Source organism: Poecilia reticulata, chromosome 17 (genome assembly GCF_904066995.2).
Source record: "Poecilia reticulata chromosome 17, P_reticulata-male-v2, whole genome shotgun sequence".
NCBI classification, from domain to species: domain Eukaryota; kingdom Metazoa; phylum Chordata; class Actinopteri; order Cyprinodontiformes; family Poeciliidae; genus Poecilia; species Poecilia reticulata.
In genome coordinates, this window is record NC_088846.1 from 30,997,443 (window position 1) to 31,015,187 (window position 17,745).

Below are 17,745 nucleotides of genomic sequence, written 5' to 3' on the forward strand. Positions count from 1 at the left end.
ATAACTGAATGTCATCAGCATATAAAGTAACGTTCACCTACAATTCAGGTCAAATCATCATATATTTCATAACAGGTAATATTAATACACAGAAAACACACCAGGATGTGAAGCAGCAGCACCTGAAACATCTCCATGAAAAGGTTCAATCATTTTGTGGTGGCTGGTCTTCAGGCTGACGCTACATGAGCAGACAGCAGCGCTCTCTTTGGCTCAGACACTAACAGGTTCAGCTCATTAGAGGGAAAACATGCTTAAAACTATTTCTGTCCAGAAAATGTTATTGATTTTAAATATTTAACCTTAAAAACACAAAGTTTGAAGCCCAGAAAGATCCTGAACAGTCGACTGGATGGAAAGAAGTTTTTTTAGATCTGGAGGAGAAACGAGTCAGGAAACGAATCAAGAGAGAAAACTTAATAAAGTCCGTCTAAATGAAGACGGATGATTGGCTGCGGCGACGCCTGCAGGGAAAAGTCTGTTTGAAATATGAGACGTAGCAACCAGACGGAAGCAGATCAGAGTTTGGTGTAGTTAAAGTAACAGCACAGTGTGAAACTACTGGACCGACTGGCGGATCAATGATTATCCATCAGGAACGCTGCGGAAAACCAGCAGGAGGTCTGGGACTCACATGCTGCTGAGGTTCAGGTCAAAGGTCATCAGGAGCCCATGTTGTTGTGATGAAATCAGGTTTTACAGCCGTTTGGTTCTGATCCGAAAACGTCTGAAACCTTCAGATGTTCTGAGTCATAAACTCACCAGTTTGTTTACAAACAGATGTTTATGTTTACAAACAGATGTTTATGTTTACAAACAGATGTTTATGTTTACAAACAGATGTTTATGTTTACAAACGGATGTTTGTGTTTACAAACGGATGTTTGTGTTTACAAACAGATGTTTGTGTTTACAAACAGATGTTTATGTTTACAAACAGATGTTTATGTTTACAAACAGATGTTTATGTTTACAAACAGATGTTTGTGTTTACAAACAGATGTTTGTGTTTACAAACAGATGTTTATGTTTACAAACAGATGTTTATGTTTACAAACGGATGTTTGTGTTTACAAACGGATGTTTGTGTTTACAAACGGATGTTTGTGTTTACAAACAGATGTCTATGTTTACAAACAGATGTTTGTGTTTACAAACAGATGTTTGTGTTTACAAACAGATGTTTGTGTTTACAAACAGATGTTTATGTTTACAAACGGATGTTTGTGTTTACAAACGGATGTTTGTGTTTACAAACGGATGTTTGTGTTTACAAACAGATGTTTATGTTTACAAACAGATGTTTATGTTTACAAACAGATGTTTGTGTTTACAAACAGATGTTTGTGTTTACAAACAGATGTTTATGTTTACAAACAGATGTTTATGTTTACAAACGGATGTTTGTGTTTACAAACGGATGTTTGTGTTTACAAACGGATGTTTGTGTTTACAAACAGATGTTTATGTTTACAAACAGATGTTTGTGTTTACAAACAGATGTTTGTGTTTACAAACAGATGTTTGTGTTTACAAACAGATGTTTGTGTTTACAAACGGATGTTTGTGTTTACAAACGGATGTTTGTGTTTACAAACAGATGTTTATGTTTACAAACGGATGTTTGTGTTTACAAACGGATGTTTGTGTTTACAAACAGATGTTTGTGTTTACAAACAGATGTTTGTGTTTACATGATTTGATCATTTAATAAATAAACGTTCAGCCAAACAGAACCTGATGCTTCATGAACACGGATCATTTTATCTGATGAATTATGATGTAAATTCACTGAATAAAACAGATTTTAACCAACAGACTGGAACTTATTTCAATAAAGTCCATAAAGAACCTGGTTCTGGTTCTGGTTCTGGATCAGCAGAAACCTGGAAGACATTCAGGAGCCGACAGGAAGAGGAAAGTCGTGAGTCATGGCTGATGGATCCGGACCAGCAGAACCAGCTGGAGACCCGGACCGTGACTCAGCGGACCGGACCGAGGTTCTGGCCCGAGGTTCTGACTCAGTGTGTGTAACCCGCCCGCCTGCCGCCGCTTCCTGTTTTACTGCTTTTGGCAGGAGGAAGGAAGAGGCTGCGGTTCTGCCAGAGTCCAGATTTAGGAGCAAGTTCAGCCCAATACAAACCGGACCGTTTTGGTTCTGATGGGTTCTGGTGAGATAAATAAAGCTGAAGCTTTTATTTTGAAAGGAAAGGACCCGGGTCTGTCAGTGAAGCAGTTAAAGGGTTAATTTCTCCCAGAATGATGGAAACTTTCATTCCTGGAGTTTATCTCTGGGTTTCGGTCCAGGAACCCAGAACCGGCCTGGTTCTGTGACTCCCGGATCCGGACCCTAATCGGACCGGAGCTGAACTTTCACACAGTTTTCCCTCTGACTTCACTGGGAACAGAACCAGAACCGACCGGGCCTCTGCTTCCAGGTCAGACGGTCCTGGATGACACAATGACAGGAACCGGGCCAACTGGACCTCAGAGGAGCCGTCTGATTGGACCGCGGATCGACCCGGAACATATGGAGGAATACATTCCAGGAAAGCGGCTCAGCGGATCGGATTCATTCCTGAGTTCATCCCTCAGGAATGACATCAGAAATTCTCCTCCGGTGAATCCGACCCGGTTCACAGGAAACGGGTCAAAGCAAAACAGAACCTCTGGTCCAAACAAAGCAGGGCTTTTATTTTGACATGTTTGATTTCAATAAAATATAAAAATAAAATCATTTCACAACAGAAGGAGGTCAATTAAACACAGCTAGGTTAAATTAGAGTAAATAAATAAAGTTCTGACCCGGTGGTTCTGATAGAACCCGGTTCTGTCCTGCAGTCATTGTGACTCTAAGCTCCGCCTCTAAACGTCGTTTAGCGGTGAATGTAGCGTCCGAAGCCGCTCCAGGCGCCGCTGCAGCTCCCGGCTCCTCTTCGTCAGCTCGTCCTTCTTCTTCAGCAGCCTGCGCTCGTCCGCCTGCGCCTCCCGGATGAACGCCGTCGCCCCCTGCAGGACGGACACCTTGGCCGCCTTGGGGTTGGCGGCCAGCGCCGGGACCTGCTCCCTGAGCGCCAGCAGGCTGAGCCGCAGCTCGCTGCGCCGCTGCCGCTCCAGCACGTTGTGAGTCCTGCGTCGGTCCTCGTCCTCGTCGTCCGACCGCGGACTCCAGCAGCGCCGGCCGCCGCTCCTCTGCTTCGCCGTCGCCAACGGCGACATCGCCGGGCTCTCTGTCGGCTTGGGCCGTTTCCCAGCAGGCTGCGGGGCGGCGTAGTTGTGCTGCTGGATGCTGATGAGGGAGCGTTTGAGGACCAGAGGGGACCGATGGGACGTCCTCCGTCTGTCCACCGTCACCACGTCGATCTCTTCTTCCTCACCATCCTCCTCTTCCTCCTCTGTGGAGACAAAACCAACATGGATGAAGCAGAACTTCATCAGACCAGAAGGAAAAACTCCAGAAAATATTCAAGGCCCCCCGGTGCCCCTCTGGGGTCACGGCCCCCCGGGGTCCCCTCTGGGGTCACCTCTGGGCTCACGGCCCCCCGGGATCCCCTCTGGGCTCACGGCCCCCCGGACCCCTCTGGGGTCACGGCCCCCCGGGATCCCCTCTGGGGTGACGGCCCCCTCTGGGGCTCCCTCTGGGGTCACGGCCCCCCGGGATCCCCTCTGGGGTCACGGCCCCCTCTGGGGTCACGACCCCTCTGGGGTGACGGCCCCCTCTGGGGTCACGGCCCCCTCTGGGGTCACGGCCCCCCGGGGCTCCCTCTGGGGTCACGGCCCCCCGGGATCCCCTCTGGGGTCACAGCCCCCTCTGGGGCCCCCTCTGGGGTCGCCACTGTGTCAGAACCAAACGTCTCCTGATTCTCACCTGATTCGCTGCTGCTGCTGAGCGGCGGCGTCTCCAGACTCAACTCTGACCCGACCTCCATCGCCACTCCACTGTCGTGGTTCAGGTCCTGGTTCAGGTTCAGGTTCAGGTTCAGGTTCTGGTTCTGGTTCTGGCCCGTTGGCGTGAAGGGGAGCACCTCAGAGGGGTCGATGCACGCCGCTGCTGCACCCTGCAGGTCCTGCAGGTACCCGGTCTCTTCCCGGGCATCAGAACCAGCCGCCAGCCCGCTGGTGCCGGTCGGGTTCTGCCGGGCCCGGAGGCACTCCAGCCGCTCGGTCACGGCCCGCTCCAGCTTGGCGGCTGCGGCGAAGCTGCTGCTCCACATGCAGTCCTGGATGATGAAGGACTGCAGCGCGGCGGAGGGGCGGAGCTCCTCGTCCAGCAGGTCCGACAGCGCCGCCAGGTGGTCGGCGGCGGACAGCGGCAGGTCCGAACGGGGCGGGGTCCGGCTGGGGGACATCGGGGGGGTCGGCAGGAGCTCAAACTTCTTCCAGATGTCCTCGCCGGGACCAGGCAGGAGCTGGCTGGGGAAGACGTCCTCATCGTCTCCACCCAGGAAGAAACACGGCTGCATGGAGTCGAAGTCGTAGGGCGCTGGGGGCGTGGCCAACATGGCCGCCATCATGGCCGCCTGCACAGGAAGTGGAGTTAAGACTTCACCAAGGAATAAAATGATCCTGTCGGGTCCAGACTGCTGGCTCCATCAGAACCAGGATCTCTTTCTACCATCAGAACCTTAAAGTGATGCATTCACTGACTGCAAAAGAATAGGAATAATCAGCTAAGCAGCCGCAGCCAATCAGATGCAGGTAAAAAAACTGCTTTATTTTATTAAAAATCTGCTTTAAGACCCAAATTATCAGAATAAATCCAAAACGTTAACAATCATATCTGCTTATTTTGCATTTATTTGAACTTAAAAGAAAAAAATAAACATTTTTATTCTTTTTTCTCTAGAAAATGTCATAAAGTGAATATAATTTAATAGATAATCTGAGATAATCTCTGGTTCTGATTGGTTCTGTTGTCTCAGCTAGTTACACATATCAATGCAGCCTGAATCATCATATTTACATAAAACCATAGAAGAAGAAGAAGTTCGGCAGCTGACTGGTTTCATTTAAAATCATTGTTTAACATAAAGACATTAAAACTCTGCTCTGTTATAAATCTGGAGGTAAAAAGTGACTTTAATCAAACGGCTGAGATGTTCTGGTCCAAATGTTTCAGTTCATTTAGAGTCAAACAGAAACATTATGGATGAAATGTGAGATTTATGAATATTTAATAAGCAGCTGATGAACTCACCTCTGAACAGAAATATTCAAAGTTTCTGAAGAAAAAAGTTAAAATCTTGAGAGGAAAGTTTGCTGAGCGACGGATCCGATCAATAACTGGATGATTGTTGTTATTATCGCTGTTGTTGTTGTTGTTGTTGTTGATGTTTTCCTCCGCTCTGCTCTCAGTCTGAATCACCGCATCCAGCCGAACTTCACGCATTTATACCCCGCGACGTCTTTTCTTTCCGCTGACGTCACGACGTTCCCGCCACTCATCCTCTACGTAACAGCCTAAAAAGCGGCTCTTTCTGCTCTCTGACCCGCCGCGAAGCATCAGCACCGGCGGTTCCGATGGAGCAGCGGGGCTCCGGTACCGGTTCGGGGTCTGACCGGGTCGGAGGACCGGTTTAAAGTGGGAACTAGTTTATTCTGCGGATGTGCGGGGTAACGGTTCGGGTGGTCCAGATTGACTGTAAATGATGCAAGAGGAGAAAGTTCCGGGAAATCCGAGATGATCCTGTGATGATGTCATAAAAACAAAGAAGGTAAACAAGGAGAAATAAATGATTTATTACTGAGAATAACCTGAAAAATCATTTAAAATATAGACGAACGAAAAGACGCAAAGAGCTTATGAACATAAAATAAAAAACATAAAAACAAATATTTTTATTATAAGAAATTTAAAAAGTATTTTAAATAATAAATGGTCACAAATCACTAAAAATCATATAATATTTAAAGTTCACCAATAATTTTAGGTTCTCAAAAACAAATATAAAAAAATAAAAATGGTTAAAATGTAATTTGCTTTGATTCAGAGCCAGTTATAAAATGAATCATATTTGATTTTAAACATGAACAAAACATTAACACATTGAAGAAAATATACAATAGAGTGTTAAAGGAAAGTGAAACAATAAAATTACATAAAAATATTTTATTCTAAACCGTCAACTCTGGATTCTGTCTAAATATTTATTCATTAAATATTTATTATTTAATAGTTATGAAAACTTTGTGAAGGCGCTAATAACTAATACATTTTTAGAAAATGAGTTTTTATGTTATATAATTATAGAACTGCAGCTTTTGGCCCTAAAAACATGAAAAAAATCTGTTTTTATGTAAATCCGCTGAGCCTGGAGCTGCTGCTCTGCTGCCCTCTGCTGGTGAAAATCACAAACTGCCTCCGTCTCACTGTAGTTTTTCTCTCCACTTACTGTAAAACTATTTAATACATTAAAATTAAACCCTTTATTTGCGAAAATGTTGCAACGGAAAAACAGTTTCAACACAATAAACCAGAAAAATGAAATTTTAATTAAACTGCTGCACTAAAATCATTTATATATATATATATATATATTTTGTAAATGTATCAGTAAATGTAGATAATACATTGTGTGAGTGAGGAGCGCAGGTAGAGCAGCAGAGATGATGATGATGATGATGATGATGATGATGATGATGATGATGATGATGATGATGATGATGATGATGATTCTACAGTGTTTCTGTTCTCATTGTTTCTGCTGCACTGCGCCCCCTGGTGGCCACTCCTCCTCATTACTCGCCTCGTTCAGTGAGTCACTTTGTTCTGGATGTGAGAATCATGGGTCATCTTATCATAATAATAATAATAATAATAATAATAATAATAATAATAATAATAATAATAATAATAATAATAATAATAATAATCATCATCTTATGATTCAGGATGGAGGAAAATATCATACACACAGTTTTCTGTCATTTCTGATTCAGCTTTAATCCTTTATTTTAGTGATAAATCTGGACACAATGTTTTCTGACTTATTGGAAACATTTGGGTCAAAACAAAATGTTTTTTTGTGCGTATAATTCATCCATCCATCCATCCATCCATTTTCTTTACACCCTTGTCCCTCAGTGGGGTCAGGAGGTGCTGCTGCCTCTCCAGCTGACGTTCTGGGCGAGAGGCGGGGTCACCTGGACAGGTCACCTGGACAGGTCACCAGTCTGTCTCAGGGCAACACAGAGACACACAGGACACACAACCACGCGCGCACACACACACACACACACACACACACACACACACACACACACACACACACACACACACACACACACACACACACACACACACACACACACACACACACACACCTAGGAGCAATTTAGAGACACCAGTTAACCTGACAGTCATGTTTCTGGACTGTGGGAGGAAACCGGAGTACCTGGAGAAAACCCACCATGCACAGGGAGAACATGGAGACTCCATGCAGAAAGACCAGGAATCGAACCCAGAACCTTCTTGTTGCAAGGCAACAGCTCTACCAACTGAGCCACTGTGCAGCCTCTGTGTGTAAAATATTAAATTTAATTTGTTTTGAACTAAAAATATTAATAATGTAAATATTATGACTAGTACATGTTTATTTATAAATAATGAATCATTAATATTTCCTTGCAAACCCTGCAGAGGTTCTGGTTCTGTTTGGATGAGCTGAAGGTTCTGTGCTGGTACCAAACCCGACGTCCAGCAGCTTTAACTTTGACACATTTTCCCAGATCTGAAGCTAAACTTTCTGAAATATGACGATAAAAACATGAAGAGAAAATATGACCTGATCAATCAGAACCTTTTCTGCTTCTCGGTTCCTGTTGATGAAACATGGACTCATCAGAACCTCCACCAGAACATCAGCCTGTTTATACACACATCAAACCATAAGTTTACATACACCAAGAAAAACGACCCTCATGTCTCAGTTTGAATCACTAAAATGATGAGAGAAAAACGTTTCAGACAGAATGGTTACTGTCTCTTTAAATAACGAGGACAGCCCAGATGATGATGTCATGGGTTTGGAAACTGAGGTCAACTGCAGTCACAGCTGTGGATGTAATAAAGGCCAAACCTTAAACAAGCTGCTTTCTGCTTTGAGACAATGAGAAACCAAGATTTTGGGCTTTTGTTCCAAAAGGTGCAGGAAGCCAAAGAGCTGGTGGAGTTTGAGGCTGAAGCTGATGAAGCTGGTGAAGCTGGTGGAGTTTGAGGCTGAAGCTGGTGAAGCTGGTGAAGCAGGTGGAGTTTGAGGCTGAAGCTGGTGAAGCTGGTGGAGTTTGAGGCTGAAGCTGGTGAAGCTGGTGAAGCAGGTGGAGTTTGAGGCTGAAGCTGGTGAAGCTGGTGAAGCTGGTGAAGCTGGTGAAGCTGGTGGAGTTTGAGGCTGAAGCTGGTGAAGCAGGTGGAGTTTGAGGCTGAAGCTGGTGAAGCTGGTGAAGCAGGTGAAGCTGGTGAAGCTGGTGGAGTTTGAGGCTGAAGCTGGTGAAGCTGGTGAAGCTGGTGGAGTTTGAGGCTGAAGCTGGTGAAGCTGGTGAAGCAGGTGAAGCTGGTGAAGCAGGTGGAGTTTGAGGCTGAAGCTGGTGAAGCTGGTGAAGCTGGTGAAGCAGGTGGAGTTTGAGGCTGAAGCTGATGAAGCTGGTGAAGCAGGTGGAGTTTGAGGCTGAAGCTGGTGAAGCTGGTGGAGTTTGAGGCTGAAGCTGGTGAAGCTGGTGAAGCAGGTGAAGCTGGTGAAGCAGGTGGAGTTTGAGGCTGAAGCTGGTGAAGCAGGTGGAGTTTGAGGCTGAAGCTGGTGAAGCTGGTGGAGTTTGAGGCTGAAGCTGGTGAAGCTGGTGAAGCAGGTGAAGCTGGTGAAGCAGGTGGAGTTTGAGGCTGAAGCTGGTGAAGCTGGTGAAGCTGGTGAAGCTGGTGGAGTTTGAGGCTGAAGCTGGTGAAGCAGGTGGAGTTTGAGGCTGAAGCTGGTGAAGCTGGTGAAGCAGGTGAAGCTGGTGAAGCTGGTGGAGTTTGAGGCTGAAGCTGGTGAAGCTGGTGAAGCTGGTGGAGTTTGAGGCTGAAGCTGGTGAAGCTGGTGAAGCAGGTGAAGCTGGTGAAGCAGGTGGAGTTTGAGGCTGAAGCTGGTGAAGCTGGTGAAGCTGGTGAAGCTGGTGAAGCTGGTGAAGCAGGTGGAGTTTGAGGCTGAAGCTGATGAAGCTGGTGGAGTTTGAGGCTGAAGCTGATGAAGCTGGTGAAGCAGGTGAAGCTGGTGAAGCTGGTGGAGTTTGAGGCTGAAGCTGGTGAAGCTGGTGGAGTTTGAGGCTGAAGCTGGTGAAGCTGGTGAAGCAGGTGAAGCTGGTGAAGCTGGTGGAGTTTGAGGCTGAAGCTGGTGAAGCTGGTGGAGTTTGAGGCTGAAGCTGGTGAAGCTGGTGAAGCAGGTGAAGCTGGTGAAGCTGGTGGAGTTTGAGGCTGAAGCTGGTGAAGCTGGTGGAGTTTGAGGCTGAAGCTGGTGAAGCTGGTGAAGCAGGTGAAGCTGGTGAAGCTGGTGGAGTTTGAGGCTGAAGCTGGTGAAGCTGGTGAAGCAGGTGAAGCTGGTGAAGCTGGTGGAGTTTGAGGCTGAAGCTGGTGAAGCTGGTGAAGCAGGTGAAGCTGGTGAAGCTGGTGGAGTTTGAGGCTGAAGCTGGTGAAGCTGGTGAAGCTGGTGGAGTTTGAGGCTGAAGCTGGTGAAGCTGGTGAAGCAGGTGAAGCTGGTGAAGCAGGTGGAGTTTGAGGCTGAAGCTGGTGAAGCTGGTGAAGCTGGTGAAGCTGGTGAAGCAGGTGGAGTTTGAGGCTGAAGCTGATGAAGCTGGTGGAGTTTGAGGCTGAAGCTGATGAAGCTGGTGAAGCAGGTGAAGCTGGTGAAGCTGGTGGAGTTTGAGGCTGAAGCTGGTGAAGCTGGTGGAGTTTGAGGCTGAAGCTGGTGAAGCTGGTGAAGCAGGTGAAGCTGGTGAAGCTGGTGGAGTTTGAGGCTGAAGCTGGTGAAGCTGGTGGAGTTTGAGGCTGAAGCTGGTGAAGCTGGTGAAGCTGGTGGAGTTTGAGGCTGAAGCTGGTGAAGCTGGTGGAGTTTGAGGCTGAAGCTGGTGAAGCTGGTGAAGCTGGTGAAGCAGGTGGAGTTTGAGGCTGAAGCTGATGAAGCTGGTGGAGTTTGAGGCTGAAGCTGATGAAGCTGGTGAAGCAGGTGAAGCTGGTGAAGCAGGTGGAGTTTGAGGCTGAAGCTGGTGAAGCAGGTGGAGTTTGAGGCTGAAGCTGGTGAAGCTGGTGGAGTTTGAGGCTGAAGCTGGTGAAGCTGGTGAAGCAGGTGAAGCTGGTGAAGCAGGTGGAGTTTGAGGCTGAAGCTGGTGAAGCTGGTGAAGCTGGTGAAGCAGGTGGAGTTTGAGGCTGAAGCTGATGAAGCTGGTGGAGTTTGAGGCTGAAGCTGATGAAGCTGGTGAAGCAGGTGAAGCTGGTGAAGCTGGTGGAGTTTGAGGCTGAAGCTGGTGAAGCTGGTGAAGGAGGTGAAGCTGGTGAAGCTGGTGGAGTTTGAGGCTGAAGCTGGTGAAGCAGGTGGAGTTTGAGGCTGAAGCTGGTGAAGCTGGTGGAGTTTGAGGCTGAAGCTGGTGAAGCTGGTGGAGTTTGAGGCTGAAGCTGGTGAAGCTGGTGAAGGAGGCTGAAGCTGGTGAAGCAGGTGGAGTTTGAGGCTGAAGCTGGTGAAGCTGGTGAAGCTGGTGAAGCAGGTGGAGTTTGAGGCTGAAGCTGATGAAGCTGGTGGAGTTTGAGGCTGAAGCTGGTGAAGCTGGTGGAGTTTGAGGCTGAAGCTGATGAAGCTGGTGAAGCAGGTGAAGCTGGTGAAGCTGGTGGAGTTTGAGGCTGAAGCTGGTGAAGCTGGTGGAGTTTGAGGCTGAAGCTGGTGAAGCTGGTGGAGCAGGTGAAGCTGGTGAAGCAGGTGGAGTTTGAGGCTGAAGCTGGTGAAGCTGGTGGAGTTTGAGGCTGAAGCTGGTGAAGCTGGTGGAGTTTGAGGCTGAAGCTGGTGAAGCAGGTGGAGTTTGAGGCTGAAGCTGGTGAAGCTGGTGGAGTTTGAGGCTGAAGCTGATGAAGCTGGTGAAGCTGGTGAAGCTGGTGGAGTTTGAGGCTGAAGCTGGTGAAGCAGGTGGAGTTTGAGGCTGAAGCTGATGAAGCTGGTGAAGCTGGTGAAGCTGGTGAAGCTGGTGGAGTTTGAGGCTGAAGCTGATGAAGCTGGTGGAGTTTGAGGCTGAAGCTGGTGAAGCAGGTGGAGTTTGAGGCTGAAGCTGATGAAGCTGGTGAAGCAGGTGAAGCTGGTGAAGCTGGTGAAGCTGGTGGAGTTTGAGGCTGAAGCTGATGAAGCTGGTGAAGCTGGTGAAGCTGGTGAAGCTGGTGGAGTTTGAGGCTGAAGCTGGTGAAGCAGGTGGAGTTTGAGGCTGAAGCTGGTGAAGCTGGTGGAGTTTGAGGCTGAAGCAGGTGAAGCAGGTGAAGCTGGTGAAGCAGGTGGAGTTTGAGGCTGAAGCTGGTGAAGCAGGTGGAGTTTGAGGCTGAAGCTGGTGAAGCAGGTGGAGTTTGAGGCTGAAGCTGGTGAAGCTGGTGGAGTTTGAGGCTGAAGCAGGTGAAGCAGGTGAAGCTGGTGAAGCAGGTGGAGTTTGAGGCTGAAGCTGGTGAAGCAGGTGGAGTTTGAGGCTGAAGCTGGTGAAGCTGGTGAAGCAGGTGGAGTTTGAGGCTGAAGCTGGTGAAGCTGGTGGAGTTTGAGGCTGAAGCTGGTGAAGCTGGTGGAGTTTGAGGCTGAAGCAGGTGAAGCAGGTGAAGCTGGTGAAGCAGGTGGAGTTTGAGGCTGAAGCTGGTGAAGCAGGTGGAGTTTGAGGCTGAAGTTGGTGAAGCAGGTGAAGCTGGTGAAGCAGGTGGAGTTTGAGGCTGAAGCTGGTGAAGCAGGTGGAGTTTGAGGCTGAAGCTGGTGAAGCAGGTGAAGCTGGTGAAGCAGGTGGAGTTTGAGGCTGAAGCTGGTGAAGCAGGTGGAGTTTGAGGCTGAAGCTGATGAAGCTGGTGGAGTTTGAGGCTGAAGCAGGTGAAGCAGGTGAAGCTGGTGAAGCAGGTAGAGTTTGAGGCTGAAGCTGGTGAAGCAGGTGGAGTTTGAGGCTGAAGCTGGTGAAGCTGGTGAAGCAGGTGGAGTTTGAGGCTGAAGCTGGTGAAGCAGGTGAAGCTGGTGAAGCTGGTGAAGCTGGTGGAGTTTGAGGCTGAAGCTGGTGAAGCTGGTGGAGTTTGAGGCTGAAGCTGGTGAAGCTTGAGGTGAAGCTGGTGAAGCTGGTGGAGTTTGAGGCTGAAGCTGGTGTAGTTGGGTAAGCAGGTGAAGCTGGTGAAGCTGGTGGAGTTTGAGGCTGAAGCTGGGGAAGCTGGTGAAGCAGGTGAAGCTGGTGAAGCTGGTGGAGTTTGAGGCTGAAGCTGGTGAAGCTGGTGAAGCAGGTGAAGCTGGTGAAGCTGGTGGAGTTTGAGGCTGAAGCTGGTGAAGCTGGTGAAGCTGGTGGAGTTTGAGGCTGAAGCTGGTGAAGCTGGTGAAGCAGGTGAAGCTGGTGAAGCAGGTGGAGTTTGAGGCTGAAGCTGGTGAAGCTGGTGAAGCTGGTGAAGCTGGTGAAGCAGGTGGAGTTTGAGGCTGAAGCTGATGAAGCTGGTGGAGTTTGAGGCTGAAGCTGATGAAGCTGGTGAAGCAGGTGAAGCTGGTGAAGCTGGTGGAGTTTGAGGCTGAAGCTGGTGAAGCTGGTGGAGTTTGAGGCTGAAGCTGGTGAAGCTGGTGAAGCAGGTGAAGCTGGTGAAGCTGGTGGAGTTTGAGGCTGAAGCTGGTGAAGCTGGTGGAGTTTGAGGCTGAAGCTGGTGAAGCTGGTGGAGTTTGAGGCTGAAGCTGGTGAAGCTGGTGGAGTTTGAGGCTGAAGCTGGTGAAGCTGGTGAAGCTGGTGAAGCAGGTGGAGTTTGAGGCTGAAGCTGGTGAAGCTGGTGGAGTTTGAGGCTGAAGCTGGTGAAGCTGGTGAAGCAGGTGAAGCTGGTGAAGCAGGTGGAGTTTGAGGCTGAAGCTGGTGAAGCAGGTGGAGTTTGAGGCTGAAGCTGGTGAAGCTGGTGGAGTTTGAGGCTGAAGCTGGTGAAGCTGGTGAAGCAGGTGAAGCTGGTGAAGCAGGTGGAGTTTGAGGCTGAAGCTGGTGAAGCTGGTGAAGCTGGTGAAGCAGGTGGAGTTTGAGGCTGAAGCTGATGAAGCTGGTGGAGTTTGAGGCTGAAGCTGATGAAGCTGGTGAAGCAGGTGAAGCTGGTGAAGCTGGTGGAGTTTGAGGCTGAAGCTGGTGAAGCTGGTGGAGTTTGAGGCTGAAGCTGGTGAAGCTGGTGGAGTTTGAGGCTGAAGCTGGTGAAGCAGGTGGAGTTTGAGGCTGAAGCTGGTGAAGCTGGTGGAGTTTGAGGCTGAAGCTGGTGAAGCTGGTGGAGTTTGAGGCTGAAGCTGGTGAAGCTGGTGAAGCAGGTGAAGCTGGTGAAGCAGGTGGAGTTTGAGGCTGAAGCTGGTGAAGCTGGTGAAGCTGGTGAAGCAGGTGGAGTTTGAGGCTGAAGCTGATGAAGCTGGTGGAGTTTGAGGCTGAAGCTGGTGAAGCTGGTGGAGTTTGAGGCTGAAGCTGATGAAGCTGGTGAAGCAGGTGAAGCTGGTGAAGCTGGTGGAGTTTGAGGCTGAAGCTGGTGAAGCTGGTGGAGTTTGAGGCTGAAGCTGATGAAGCTGGTGAAGCAGGTGAACCTGGTGAAGCAGGTGGAGTTTGAGGCTGAAGCTGGTGAAGCTGGTGGAGTTTGAGGCTGAAGCTGGTGAAGCTGGTGGAGTTTGAGGCTGAAGCTGGTGAAGCAGGTGGAGTTTGAGGCTGAAGCTGGTGAAGCTGGTGGAGTTTGAGGCTGAAGCTGGTGAAGCTGGTGAAGCTGGTGAAGCTGGTGGAGTTTGAGGCTGAAGCTGGTGAAGCAGGTGGAGTTTGAGGCTGAAGCTGATGAAGCTGGTGAAGCTGGTGAAGCTGGTGGAGTTTGAGGCTGAAGCTGATGAAGCTGGTGGAGTTTGAGGCTGAAGCTGGTGAAGCAGGTGGAGTTTGAGGCTGAAGCTGATGAAGCTGGTGAAGCAGGTGAAGCTGGTGAAGCTGGTGAAGCTGGTGGAGTTTGAGGCTGAAGCTGATGAAGCTGGTGAAGCTGGTGAAGCTGGTGAAGCTGGTGGAGTTTGAGGCTGAAGCTGATGAAGCAGGTGGAGTTTGAGGCTGAAGCTGATGAAGCTGGTGGAGTTTGAGGCTGAAGCAGGTGAAGCAGGTGAAGCTGGTGAAGCAGGTGGAGTTTGAGGCTGAAGCTGGTGAAGCAGGTGGAGTTTGAGGCTGAAGCTGGTGAAGCAGGTGAAGCTGGTGAAGCAGGTGGAGTTTGAGGCTGAAGCTGGTGAAGCAGGTGGAGTTTGAGGCTGAAGCTGGTGAAGCAGGTGAAGCTGATGAAGCTGGTGGAGTTTGAGGCTGAAGCAGGTGAAGCAGGTGAAGCTGGTGAAGCAGGTGGAGTTTGAGGCTGAAGCTGGTGAAGCAGGTGGAGTTTGAGGCTGAAGCTGGTGAAGCAGGTGAAGCTGGTGAAGCAGGTGGAGTTTGAGGCTGAAGCTGGTGAAGCAGGTGGAGTTTGAGGCTGAAGCTGGTGAAGCAGGTGAAGCTGGTGAAGCAGGTGGAGTTTGAGGCTGAAGCTGGTGAAGCAGGTGGAGTTTGAGGCTGAAGCTGATGAAGCTGGTGGAGTTTGAGGCTGAAGCAGGTGAAGCAGGTGAAGCTGGTGAAGCAGGTAGAGTTTGAGGCTGAAGCTGGTGAAGCAGGTGGAGTTTGAGGCTGAAGCTGGTGAAGTTGGTGAAGCAGGTGGAGTTTGAGGCTGAAGCTGATGAAGCTGGTGGAGTTTGAGGCTGAAGCTGGTGAAGCAGGTGAAGCTGGTGAAGCTGGTGGAGTTTGAGGCTGAAGCTGGTGAAGCTGGTGAAGCTGGTGGAGTTTGAGGCTGAAGCTGGTGAAGCAGGTGAAGCTGGTGAAGCAGGTGGAGTTTGAGGCTGAAGCTGGTGAAGCAGGTGGAGTTTGAGGCTGAAGCTGGTGAAGCAGGTGGAGTTTGAGGCTGAAGCTGGTGAAGCTGGTGGAGTTTGAGGCTGAAGCAGGTGAAGCAGGTGAAGCTGGTGAAGCAGGTGGAGTTTGAGGCTGAAGCTGGTGAAGCAGGTGGAGTTTGAGGCTGAAGCTGGTGAAGCTGGTGAAGCAGGTGGAGTTTGAGGCTGAAGCTGATGAAGCTGGTGGAGTTTGAGGCTGAAGCTGGTGAAGCAGGTGAAGCTGGTGAAGCTGGTGGAGTTTGAGGCTGAAGCTGATGAAGCAGGTGGAGTTTGAGGCTGAAGCTGATGAAGCTGGTGAAGCAGGTGAAGCTGGTGAAGCAGGTGGAGTTTGAGGCTGAAGCTGGTGAAGCTGGTGGAGTTTGAGGCTGAAGCTGATGAAGCTGGTGAAGCTGGTGAAGCTGGTGGAGTTTGAGGCTGAAGCTGGTGAAGCAGGTGGAGTTTGAGGCTGAAGCTGGTGAAGCTGGTGGAGTTTGAGGCTGAAGCTGGTGAAGCTGGTGGAGTTTGAGGCTGAAGCTGGTGAAGCAGGTGGAGTTTGAGGCTGAAGCTGGTGAAGCTGGTGGAGTTTGAGGCTGAAGCTGGTGAAGCAGGTGGAGTTTGAGGCTGAAGCTGATGAAGCTGGTGAAGCAGGTGAAGCTGGTGAAGCTGGTGAAGCTGGTGGAGTTTGAGGCTGAAGCTGATGAAGCTGGTGAAGCTGGTGAAGCTGGTGAAGCTGGTGGAGTTTGAGGCTGAAGCTGGTGAAGCTGGTGGAGTTTGAGGCTGAAGCAGGTGAAGCAGGTGAAGCTGGTGAAGCAGGTGGAGTTTGAGGCTGAAGCTGGTGAAGCAGGTGGAGTTTGAGGCTGAAGTTGGTGAAGCAGGTGAAGCTGGTGAAGCAGGTGGAGTTTGAGGCTGAAGCTGGTGAAGCAGGTGGAGTTTGAGGCTGAAGCTGGTGAAGCAGGTGAAGCTGGTGAAGCAGGTGGAGTTTGAGGCTGAAGCTGGTGAAGCAGGTGGAGTTTGAGGCTGAAGCTGATGAAGCTGGTGGAGTTTGAGGCTGAAGCAGGTGAAGCAGGTGAAGCTGGTGAAGCAGGTAGAATTTGAGGCTGAAGCTGGTGAAGCAGGTGGAGTTTGAGGCTGAAGCTGGTGAAGCTGGTGAAGCAGGTGGAGTTTGAGGCTGAAGCTGGTGAAGCAGGTGGAGTTTGAGGCTGAAGCTGATGAAGCTGGTGAAGCAGGTGAAGCTGGTGAAGCAGGTGGAGTTTGAGGCTGAAGCTGGTGAAGCTGGTGGAGTTTGAGGCTGAAGCTGATGAAGCTGGTGAAGCTGGTGAAGCTGGTGGAGTTTGAGGCTGAAGCTGGTGAAGCAGGTGGAGTTTGAGGCTGAAGCTGGTGAAGCTGGTGGAGTTTGAGGCTGAAGCTGATGAAGCTGGTGAAGCTGGTGAAGCTGGTGGAGTTTGAGGCTGAAGCTGGTGAAGCAGGTGGAGTTTGAGGCTGAAGCTGATGAAGCTGGTGGAGTTTGAGGCTGAAGCTGGTGAAGCAGGTGGAGTTTGAGGCTGAAGCTGATGAAGCTGGTGAAGCAGGTGAAGCTGGTGAAGCTGGTGAAGCTGGTGGAGTTTGAGGCTGAAGCTGATGAAGCTGGTGAAGCTGGTGAAGCTGGTGAAGCTGGTGGAGTTTGAGGCTGAAGCTGATGAAGCAGGTGGAGTTTGAGGCTGACGCTGGTGAAGCTGGTGGAGTTTGAGGCTGAAGCTGGTGAAGCTGGTGGAGTTTGAGGCTGAAGCTGGTGAAGCAGGTGGAGTTTGAGGCTGAAGCTGGTGAAGCTGGTGAAGTTTGAGCCTGAAGCTGGTGAAGCAGGTGGAGTTTGAGGCTGAAGCTGGTGAAGCAGGTGAAGCTGGTGAAGCAGGTGGAGGTTGAGGCTGAAGCTGGTGAAGCAGGTGGAGGTTGAGGCTGAAGCTGATGAAGCTGGTGGAGTTTGAGGCTGAAGCAGGTGAAGCAGGTGAAGCTGGTGAAGCAGGTAGAATTTGAGGCTGAAGCTGGTGAAGCAGGTGGAGTTTGAGGCTGAAGCTGGTGAAGCTGGTGAAGCAGGTGGAGTTTGAGGCTGAAGCTGATGAAGCTGATGAAGCTGGTGGAGTTTGAGGCTGAAGCTGGTGAAGCAGGTGAAGCTGGTGAAGCTGGTGGAGTTTGAGGCTGAAGCTGGTGAAGCTGGTGAAGCTGGTGGAGTTTGAGGCTGAAGCTGGTGAAGCAGGTGAAGCTGGTGAAGCAGGTGGAGTTTGAGGCTGAAGCTGGTGAAGCTGGTGCAGGCTGGTGAGAGTTTGAGGCTGAAGCTGGTGAAGCTGGTGAAGCAGGTGGAGTTTGAGGCTGAAGCTGGTGAAGCAGGTGAAGCTGGTGAAGCTGGTGAAGCAGGTGGAGTTTGAGGCTGAAGCTGGTGAAGCTGGTGAAGCAGGTGAAGCTGGTGAAGCTGGTGAAGCTGGTGAAGCAGGTGGAGTTTGAGGCTGAAGCTGATGAAGCTGGTGGAGTTTGAGGCTGAAGCTGGTGAAGCTGGTGAAGCAGGTGAAGCTGGTGAAGCTGGTGAAGCAGGTGAAGCTGGTGAAGCTGGTGAAGCAGGTGGAGTTTGAGGCTGAAGCTGGTGAAGCTGGTGGAGTTTGAGGCTGAAGCTGGTGAAGCTGGTGAAGCAGGTGAA

At 49.9% G+C, this 17,745-nt stretch overlaps 1 protein-coding gene across 1 annotated transcript; it reads right to left on the reverse strand.

Annotated features, from left to right (window-relative positions):
• Positions 1-2,673: 2,673 nt before the first annotated feature.
• Positions 2,674-5,555, reverse strand: LOC103460619 (transcriptional regulator Myc-1-like). Its single transcript, XM_008402861.3, has 3 exons — positions 5,198-5,555; positions 3,869-4,520; positions 2,674-3,395 (listed from the first exon to the last, which is right to left on the reverse strand). The coding sequence occupies exons 1-3, from the start codon at positions 5,387-5,389 to the stop codon at positions 2,866-2,868; spliced, it is 1,374 nt and encodes a 457-aa protein (XP_008401083.3). The 5' UTR covers positions 5,390-5,555; the 3' UTR covers positions 2,674-2,865.
• Between the last annotated feature and the right edge of the window lie 12,190 nt (positions 5,556-17,745).